Below are 10,995 nucleotides of genomic sequence, written 5' to 3' on the forward strand. Positions count from 1 at the left end.
TTTTTTTTTTTTTTTTAAAGATTTTATTTATTTATTTGACGGAGATAGAGACAGCCAGCGAGAGAGGGAACACAAGCAGGGGGAGTGGGAGAGGAAGAAGCAGGCTCATAGCAGAGGAGCCTGATGTGGGGCTCGAACCCATAATGCCGGGATCACGCCCTGAGCCAAAGGCAGACGCTTAACCGCTGTGCCACCCAGGCGCCCCCTGAGTATGTTCTTTTAAACACCTCTTCCCTCTGTTTCCATAACATTAAAGCTTTGAAGAAATCACAACATTATATAACGGCTGCATTACTAAAACGAGGCAGAGAAGCCCATGTTTGAAAAAGCACATTCTGTTTTCCCACTAACATCCACCATTGCTCCTGAATGCATTGTTCTTGTTCCAGGTGAACCTTTTCATGACGACAGGGAGGGCTCCTGTGGCCCTCTGTTGAAGCTTCTCTTCATTTTCCACCCCAGCCTGATGTGCAGAGAATGGACCCCTCGAAATGCCCAATTACACCAGTTTATGAGGACTCCCTCTCGTAAACACCCACCTGAAATGATCTTTTCCTAAGCTCACCCAAATGATGGGAAGATTGGGCATTTTCAGCAAATGCTTTTTTTTTTTAAGATTATTTATTTATTTAGAGAGAGCAAGAGCATGGATGGAGGGGCAGAGGGAGAGGGAGAGAGAGAATCTCAAGCAGACTTTCTGCTGAGAGCAGAGCCCGCCGTGGGGTTCAATCCATGACCCTGATATCATGACCTGAGCTGAAATCAAGTGTCGGGAGCTCAACTGACTGAGCCACCCAGGTCCCCATCAGCAAATGCTTTTGTGCCCTATGCTTCCCAAACTGGGGTCATTCATGGCCAAAGAATGCATTTCTTGGGGCGCCGGGGTGGCTCAGTTGGTTGAGTGGCTGCCTTCAGCTCAGGTCATGATCCTGGAGTCCTGGGAACTAGTCCCGCATCGGGCTCCCTGCTCAGTGGCGAGCTGCTTCACCCTTTGACCCTCCCCGCTCTCATGCTCTCTCATTCTCTCTCTCTCTCAAATAAATAAATAAATAAAATCTTAAAAAAAAAGAATGCATTTCTTTCTTACTTTCCTTTCCTTCCTTTTTCCCTTCCTTCCTTCTTTCCTCTTTCCCTCCTTTACTTCCTTTCTTTTATCCATTCAACAAATAGCTGAGAATAAAGAGGTAATAAGATACAATCCCTGACCCCAAGGACCTCATTGTCCAGTGAAGAAAGGAGATGAGTCAGCAGATACGTTTGTGATCTTTCCCAGTTCTTAGATATATTTATCAGTGAGGCCACAGCTTGATGACTATAGATGAAAAGAGTTCCAGAGCCACTGTGTGGCAACTGGAAGGGTTGAGAAAGCAACTATAGAGGTCAGCAGAGCAAGAATGTGAAATGTTATTAGCGGTGATTGCCCTACCGGAAGTAGGGACGTGACTAGCCCCGTGTTATGCCCCATGCCGTGCTTACCACACCAGACACAGATGATTGGATTAAACATGAACAGCCAACCCCTTGGCCCAGCAGGGCAAGCCATATTCCTCAGGAATCTGAGCGGGGAAACATGAAGAAGTTTTGGCTATGTCCGGACTGCCATGACCTAGAGCAGTACTGTCCAATAGAAATTTCTACCAAGATGATAATGTTCTCTGTCCATGCTGTCCAACATGGCAGCCACTAGCCAGCCACACATGGTAGCCACTAGCTACCGAGTACTTGAAATGTGCTAGTGGGACTGAGGAATTCTAACTCCAATTTAATTTCATTTTATTGAATTCACATTTAAAACTAAATAGCCACGTGTGGCTTGTGGGTACCATATTAGATGGGACCCATGTAGAGTTTGAGCTGGAGAAGCCATGAGAGCCCATGTGTAGGTCGAGGTGATGAGGGAGATCACTGGTGAGTGAGCAGAAGGAGGCAGGCAAGAGAGAGAGAGAAAGAGCCAGAAGCAACCGATGCAGGGGGAAGCAGATGCCATGGAAGAGAGAAATGGAGGAAAGGAGCCCACGCCTGGAGCATCCTTGGCCCCATATTTGGGGTGCCTTCTTAGTCTTGATCTATCCTGAATGACGCTTTGCTCCGTAAAGCCAAAAGAAAGACTGGTTCCTCTCCTGGAAGCCAGCATTGATCTGAGAATCTGAGAATCAGCTGAGATTCAACAAATTGTTGCCATCATCGTCATCACTCCCCCCGCCGCAATCATCTGAGTTAAGTGACTTGTCTAGGATCACACCGTTAGTTTGGAACCAGTATCTGTCACTCCAAAGTCTGGGCTCTTTCTTGCACTATACTGCCTTGCCGGGCTCTTCAGTTCTGAGTCAGTGCTCCATTTCAGCATCCCAACTCACTCATTTATCATGCTAACCGTGTGGCATATGACTACCCCCAAACTGGGAACGGGTGAGACCAGACACAGAAACCATCACCCACTGGCTCATACCCACCCCTCTGCCCTATAGGACTTGTCCCAAGCTCTAAACTCCACACATTAGACTGTATCCACCCTCCTTGCTCTAACTTCCAGCCCTTAGGTCATCCTTGCTGTCCAGCTACTTGCCCGAGGCTGGCCCTGACCACATCACCCATGCCTCAAACACCCTTCCCCAGCTCTCTACACCCTGCACCGCCCCTGGGTTTCTCAATGAGCCATTCTCTACAGCCCGTGGTGAGAGCAGGAAAGCACAAGGGGGGCACCTGGACTGGGACCTGCACCTCCCTGAGCCTCCATGCTTTATTCTTGCTTGCTTGACTCGGGCCATCTGCTTGGATGGCACCATTCCCAGGTGTGAGCTGGTCCGCGAGTGCCTCAAAGATTCAAGTGCCAAGTCAGCACGAGAGGAAGCTATGGCTTGATTTCAGTTTCTGCTAATGCTCCTTTTATGCAGTCACTCTGCCGCGGCCTCACAATGTAAATGTCCGATTTGGGTAATGGATGCCATTGGTTTCATGGAGACAGATGTCTTAAGGCTCTCCGTGGGTCTCAGAACATATACTAGAGGAAAGCAGGGCTTCCACTGTTCTTAAAAGAGGGGTAAAGCCCCTTTAGAAAGGAAGTCAGAAAACAGGACCCAGAGGTTCGAGTCCAGGCTCTGCCACTCACTTGCAGTGAGACCTTGAGTGAGTAAGTCCTTTCTTGTCTTTGGGTCTCTTTCCTCAGTAAAATGAAATTACCATGGAACGGACTGAGGCAGGTTGAGAGCCTGATGCTAAGATCCGATGAATACGACCGACCCCAGGAAGGGTCCCTTGCTAACTTTTTCTGCAGAGCATGTCAATACCAGGCCCCCCTTCATCACATCATCGCTGGGAAATGGGCAGAGCACAGACCATCGCCCCCATGGGAGGCCCACCGATGACTTGGGGCCACCGAGCTGCTCATCCAGGCCACGCATCTCACAGAAAGCAACTCTAAGCATGGATTTTTATTCCCTTTGCTAGTTTCTGCAGCTGCCAGGGACCCAAGAGAAGGCAGATTCTATAACACCCAGTGTCGTGCCCAGTAAGTTTCTATTTTGAAATGAGCTAAGCCACAGGGTAAATAATTGCAGCCAATACGCCCTTTGGAAAGAGACATGGCTCTGGCAGGGACCCACGGAGTGGCCCGCCTTTGCGGCTGTGTGTTTGCACAAAGGTTCGTGCAGTTCTTTACAAAGTGTCTCTCTCTCCTTCTCCTCTAATTCCTCCTTCTCATCTTCCTTTCTGTAGAATTCGTCAGTGATTTCACCTCTATTAGCTCACTGATTTCCCTCATAGCAATTCCTTGAGGTGGGACGCTCTTGTCATTTCCAGTTTTTGGGTGAGGAACCAAGTCTTGGACAGGCTGCCCAACACCACACAGGTGTAGGAGAAAGAGTCAGGAATCAAATTCAGATCTTCAGACTGAAGCTACCTCCGTACAATGGGTATTAGGATGAAAGGTAATTTAGCGTAGTTTTACAAACGGGTTGAACCTTACACTGGGTGAGATACAGGCTAAGAGACATATGGATGAGGAAGCTTCAGTTGAAAGATTTGAGGGAGGCGTGTGAAGTGGTAATTCATGCATTTCAAGTACATGAGTTATCTATAATAGAAGGATAAAATGTGATGGGGGGGCAGAGCATGATTCATAACTGGCACAGAGAAGAGAGAGGCAAGGGAAGATCTCACAAAAAAAAGACAAGGGTTTTGAAGGATGAATAGGAGTTCACCAAGTGGCTACTGGTAGCGATAATGGTAACTTTTTATCGAGTGCTTGCTATGGGCTACACGTATCTACCCACTTTGACTATTCATAACAATCTTGCAAGGGACACAGGACCTTGATCTTAACTATCAGGCCCAAGTGGGTTCAGAGCACTGAAGTGTGTAGCTCAAGGTCACACTGCCCAAATCGGCCAGGTGGGCATTTCATCTTCAGTTATACAGACTGCTAGGACGACAGTCCAGTTTGAAGGAGATTCATGACAAGAGGGTTACTTCACCCAGGAGCCATCAGAGGGAGTACGGAGGGTTGGGAGGAACTGTTTCTCCTCTCGGGGAGGTGACTTGAGACACCTGGCATTTGCCACTGGGTGAAGAAACACCTTTCCTCCCAGAGTCCAGTCAAACCGCTCTAATTTCTGGGCTTGTGTCTGCTCTCCATTTGGCCATTGCTATGTGATACCTCATACCCCAGTATCTAGAACAAATCTGGGCTTTGGAATCAAATAGTCCTGGGTTTGAATCCTGACCACATCATTCATTGCTTGTAACACCTTAGCAAGTGTCAATACCTTTCCAAAACTCAGTTTCCTCACTTGTACTATCTTCTTAGTGACATCACCTGATAAGGTTGGGTGAGGATCATAGGAGTGAATACATAGGGTAAGCACACAAACAGTCCTCTGGCACAGAGTGGACCCATGCTAAATGGCAAATAGCAGTGCTATATTTTGCCATTCTTTCATCATAAGCCCAGGAAGAAATGCATGGCAGTGCTTGCAGTCTTAAGCCTTCCATGCCAGCACCCACCTCCCTGAAGCATGACCTTCTGGTATGCATAAAACATGAAGCATCTTAACTCCCATGTCCCATCCCATCCCTGTGAGGACAGCTTTGCGTATGAGGTTACTGTGATCAATTTTACAGATGGGAAAACTGAGGCTCATGGCTAGGAGGTGATTGAGTTAGGTTCTGAACTTAAGAGCTTACAGAAACCAATTTCCTACACTTTAAGCTCTCCATTAGTGGTTGGGCGGCCGGGGAACAGGAGAAATTACAAATAGCCAGAATTTCAAAGTCAGCCAACAAACCAGCCATACTGCCCACTCTCTTTCATCTAGTCTTCTTGGCTGGGAACAATAATCCCTCTGCTCTCTTTTTCTTTTTTCTTTGTCTCTTTCCTTTTCTCTTTTTCTTTCAGAGATATTAAGGGCTTGGGAAAATCCTAGTTGATTTGGGTCTCTGTCCCACCAGGTTTTGGAGTTTGGTGAGCCAAGGTTCAGACCCATCCAGCCTGACAGCACACCGACGATGAAGGCATCTCGTGCACACATTTCATTGGGAAATCCGGCCAGACCCACCTTGGAAAGTGCTCTGCCCAGAACTCAAGCTCCCATGCTCATTGTCAGACTATCTGGATTCAAAGCTTACCTCTGCCACTTGCTAGCTGATGCCCTTGAGCTTCCTGAACTAGCAGTCTCTCTAAGCCTTGATTACCTCATCTATAAAATGGAGAGAAGTTGTGGAGTTTAAATAAAACAACATATGCGAGGGCCTGACATATATTCAATAATCATTAGATGTGACAATGATGAACGAACCGCCCACACATGCATTGTAACCTGTTCAACTTTATGACTCACTTCGATTCGACCAGTTTTACTTGAGTGCTTCCTATATGCCAGGAACAGTGGTGGGCAGAGGGTACGCCTCTGACGAGTATTTATTGGCCCCCGTCACGTATCAGCAAAATCTGCCCACAAGCTTGGAGAATGCAGAATATAAGAGGCAACCGTGAGGCGTGGCATTAAAAAAAAAATGATGCCAGATTGCAACCACTTCTCGGCTTTGTGACTCCCGACACGCTGCTTGACCTCTCTGTGCCTCCACTTTCTCAATCTATAAAATGGGGATAATAATCGCATCTCCTGGGGCTTCTGTGAACATTCTCTGAACAAATCTCTACAAACCATTTATCACAGGGCTTGGAACAAAATCGACACCCAGTGAATGCTGCTTTCGTTGTTGAGACACGGTCCCGGCCGTGTTGTAGTAAATGACATCAGGCGGGTCCACGAGAGAGAATCAGCCCGTTCTCTCCGGGACACCCTCACCCCCACCCCTCCACCAACACCAGAAGCCTGCTGCGGAAGAACGATGGTAACCAGAGGATTATGCAAATACACAAATTCAGTGAAACAGCATTCACCCAGCGCTGGGCTGCTGTTCGGACTCAGCGACCGGGACTGGCTGTCTTCAGAGAGATTTCCTTTGGTGTCCTCACAACCTCTAGTGGACAACAGCGAACATGGCGCCTCATGGGCCTTTGTTGCAGCCTTTCTTTGCTGAGCCCACGAAGTCCAGGGGAAAGCAGGGAGGATGGGCAAGTCTGACGATTTCTTTCACTAGTCAGGCTGGGTGCCCACCTGCCCGCCCCTCCCACTCACTCCTGTTTCCCTCTGTCTAATTCCTCCTGTGTGTGATGTGCTCTGAAAGTGAAGCCTGCTTCAGAGTCTTCTCTACCCCACTGTAGAAATCTCTCCCCCCCCAAACCCTGCTTGCCCCCCCGCCCCGCCCCAGGCTGGTCCCTGTCACATCCCTACAGGGCCAGCTCAAATGTTACCTAATCAGGGAAGCCCTCCCTGACCACCTCCGGCAAAAATGAACCACACCCCCCTGTAAGACCCCCAGAGCACTCAGAGAGCCCCCTCCTGAAACATGGATCACAGGGCATGGATGCCAGTGATTTCCTCCTGATATCTCTTTCTAGGCTGTCATTGCTGGGGCAGGGACCTCATCTTATGACTCAGTGTCTCCTGCACCCTACGTGGGGCTTGCTGCATGCATACAAAGTGCTCAGGAAATGTTAAGTGAATGAACAAGTTAATGTCTTTTCCAGAAGATTCTCTCCTTGTATCTCTTTTCCTACCATTACGCTGCCATCCTGCATCTCTAGTACCATAGAGTCCGCTTCCTGTTCCTGATGGTAATATTGAGGCGCAAAGATTTACAGTATGAGACGTCTGGAAGGAAGGGAGCCTGCACCAGGCGAAGAAAAGTTCTCACCTGCCACAGGCAGCATACAGGTGCCTGGGGCTACTCACTATCCCCCCTCCACCCCTCCTACTTTGGCCTCAATTATTCAGTTATTTATGCCAACATCTGCTTCACACCAGCTTCAGGGATTCACTCTCCTGGTGCCTACTAATGGGGGCAACTTGCATTTCGGAATGCAGAGAAGAAAACGCAGGAACATTACTTGAGCATCTAGTATGCGCCAGCTGCTTTACAAGGAGGTGTTATGTCATCATTGCAACCCTCCTTCCAGACTGAGACTATTAATCCCGCACCCCTGCCCCCATTCCACAGATGGCGAAATGGATGCTCAGAGAAGAGAGTTCTGCTCAAGGTCACACATTCATAACCAGCAGACCTGGACCTGGACCCAGGTTTTCAAAGCCACCATTTTTATTTTCCAGAACACTGCAAATCTAATACCAGCACCCAGCTCAAATTCCCCAGAACAACCTTGCCACGGCCTCTTTGGTGTTTTGCAGTTTGGCTCCATGAAGGAAACCACAGACTGGTAGGAAAAAGGACAGCTAGACTGTGCGTTCTGAAGCTGCTTTTCTTGGAGCATTCTCCTGCCTTCTTATCACCTTTCCTTCCTTTTTTCACTGCATGTCAAGTGTCATCAATAAGTTCCTTCTGAGAAATAGGAATCAACTGAAGGAAGCAAAAAGGGACGTGGGTAGAGGTGGAGGCGAGGTCATTTTCAGGGCAAACCCTCTGGCTGACCTTTGGCATTGCCTGCACCTGCTGGTTGCAAAGGTCAGAACTGGCCCCTTCCGCCCTCAGCGGCCAACTACAGCTTTGAGCGCCCCTAGTGGAGGTCTGCAGCACGCCAGGGGACCAAACGGGAGGACCAGCAAATTGAGCCCTTTTGAATAGCTTTTTGTATAGAGGGAATGTACTTGTGAGCAAAACCACAGAACAAGCCACTCCGATCAAGAAACATCCTTCTGCCTTGGAAGAGGGAGGAAGGACTCTAACATTATTTTCCTAACGTCTAACTAAGTCTTATGGACACAAGAAGAATCCCTCAAGCTTAGATAAGGTGGCCCCTGGCAGGAGCAGCCAAAACGCCATTGAAAAGAATAGCAATCCATAATGAAAATAGTTGTTAAGTGAATTTAACAACAACGCACATCAGAGACTAGAGGAGGCAGCAAATTTGAGTCTTATTGAGCAATATTGAATTTCCTTTATTAATTCAAGAGAAAAAGAAAAGAAATGACACTCCGGCTCTGCAGTCTTAGCACGTAGCTACAATTATTCCCCATGTGCATATCTTAGACAATAAGAAGCCTCTTCAAAAACAAGTTATACTTTATACTTATTCATGCCTTACAGCAAAATGGCCCAGAGAATCACGTGACCTGCATAAGAATGTAGCAACAAGTCCCTTTCAAGTATTTACAAATCCCCTCACTGCACAGGCAAACAGGACTAACTCGCAACACTGTATTAAATGTATGGCTCTCCTTCTGACATTAGTGGAAGTTGGGCTCCAGGTTAAAAATAGAATTTACTGTGAAAGGTCAATTGTTCCCAAATGCACCATCAGAATTGGCAGTGCTCATTGGCTATCCTCACTAATTCCTCACTACTCAGAGTCTTGGAGTCAGAAACACACGGTTATTAACGAGCCTTCTGAAGTAATACATCAGTTGACTTTAATCTTCAATTAACCTGAAGTTAATTAAAAATATATGCTGGCTAGTGGTAGTGTGGAACAGTCGGAGAAATAATAAGAAATGTCTTAAAAATTAACACACACATATTTTGTGTTTGAAGCCAGTGAAGGAAGGAGGATATGAAATCCTTGTCTTGGATGACGATTCAATACGTGCCACTAAGACATTTTTCCTGGAGGGTGGTGTATTGGAGAGTGTGGACCTCAAAGGTAGAATCGTTTTAGAAAAGCCAGCAAGACACTGAGTAGCTTTGGGCACTTTCTCTGTGTTAGTCACAACACAGATTCAAAGGGGGATGAGGGAGGGAGATATGGACTCTGTTCAAGGCCACCAAGCCATTGTTGGAAAGACAGCTAATTAAGAAAGGGCATGCTGTGGTGGAAACGATTTATTTAAACCAATTCTCTTCCCCATCATTCCCAGAGAAATTGTCCAGACCGGGTGTAAATTGTGAATATTATTGCTTCATAAGGGGGGGGGGGTTCTTTAATGATATGCTTCGTTAAACAAAAGGTGATGAATTATTTCCTTTGCTTTGCACTCCTGGGCTCCACATTTAAAGAGAAGGGGGTGGGGGATAAAATGCCTGATTTCTGCTGAGGAGGGCACTCCAGGCCGTGGGGAAGTGTTGGAGGGAAGGGGACCCAGAGCGATAGGGCCCACGGAGCTGAGAGCTGTCCGAGGCCTTTGGTGCTGAAAGCAGGTATGCGCGCCAGGGGTCCAAAACTCCCTAGGGAGGGAGGGCACTGCCTGTGCCCCGACTCAGGGTCAAGACGGTCCAAACAGAGATGAGGCTCCAGATGGGGAGGGTGTGCGCCCTCCGACTGTCTTCAGCCTGGGCAGACCCTGCAACTGCCTGCTTATTTCCCACGTGAGGAGCGCGTTTCTGGGAGCGGGAGTTGGACCTTTCGGAAGGCTAGGTCCGGTGGTCTACCAAAGCTCTCCTCCACTTTGGGGTCTCCCCGTGAACTGATTAAACCCTCAAAGCCCTTGAGGTTAGCTCTGGGTTAGTGAAGCGCCCAACCCCCCAACACACAACTTTTCCTGGGGGACCTCAGCGGGATGGAGAAGAGGGTGCGGCTCCGGGTCTGGGAAGGAGGAGCAACCATCCTCCGCTAAACTTGGACCCCCTTTCCCAACCGGCAAGCACGTGGTGGGTGAAACTAGCACCCCCACCTCCCCAGTTCATAATAGTGTTGAGACACTAGGCTGTCCGGGGTGGGGGGAGGGAGATTGTCCGCTCAGGTTCCCGACTGTGACCTGACATCTCCTCTCCCTCCCCCGCCAAGTTCTGAGAACCCTAAGGCCCCTCCACCGGCCTCCAAACGAAAGCCACACCCAAGTTCTGCATCTAGACACTTGGTTGGGATCGGTCCAGGGACCTGGTCCCTCGGGGTAGCCTGAACCAAAAGGAGGCAAGGGGTCCTAGAGTGGGAGGGCGCGGCACTATGACGCCCCCAGACGCACAGTTCGAGTCTAGTCCTCAGTTGCAGGGCGGGTCAGATGCCCCCCTTCTCATCCCCTCTCCGAAAGGGTTAGAATTATCTGGCACCCAGCCCCGGGTACGGTTGCAGAGAGCTCCGGGCATCTGGGGTTTGGAGGCGACCCCACTCCAAGGAGATTCTCTGGGGCTGCAAAGGGGAGTCAGCCCCACAGCCGGGCAGACCGAAAGGGAGCCCGCAGCCGAAGCAGGGAAGCGCCGGAGTCCTTCAGACACATACCCGCCTCCACACTCCCAACAGCCCGGGCCGAGGGGACGCGGTTCCCAGCTCCGAATTTGGGCGGCCGCCCCCGCTCCCCAACCCAGCCGGAGGTGCTCGAGTCGCCCGGGTGGGCCGCGACCCCCTGCTGCCCCGCACTCGCCGCAACTTTGCCCCCTCCCCCGCCCCGCCCCTCCGGGCGCTTACCTCCCGCCAGAGCTGCCGCGGGGCTCCCCAGGAGCAGGGCGAGGAGCAGCGAGGTCCCTCCGAGTCCCGCGGCGGGCGGCCGGGCCGCGGGCATTGTGGCTGCGGGGGGCGCGGGGCCGCGGGCTGCGGGCAGGCGGAAC

General features: G+C 49.7%; 1 protein-coding gene across 3 annotated transcripts in view; it reads right to left on the reverse strand.

The window, feature by feature from the left end:
• The window catches only part of SEZ6L (seizure related 6 homolog like), a 185,065-nt gene extending 174,078 nt beyond the window's left edge, over positions 1-10,987 (reverse strand). For all 3 annotated transcript variants that reach the window (XM_034638597.1, XM_034638596.1, XM_034638595.1), the window contains exon 1: positions 10,856-10,987. In XM_034638597.1, the coding sequence (XP_034494488.1) occupies positions 10,856-10,949 (94 nt within the window). In that variant the 5' untranslated portion in view covers positions 10,950-10,987. The remainder of the gene's footprint in view (positions 1-10,855) is intronic.
• Positions 10,988-10,995: the final 8 nt, after the last annotated feature.

Source organism: Ailuropoda melanoleuca, chromosome 12 (assembly GCF_002007445.2).
Source record: "Ailuropoda melanoleuca isolate Jingjing chromosome 12, ASM200744v2, whole genome shotgun sequence".
Lineage (NCBI taxonomy): Eukaryota > Metazoa > Chordata > Mammalia > Carnivora > Ursidae > Ailuropoda > Ailuropoda melanoleuca.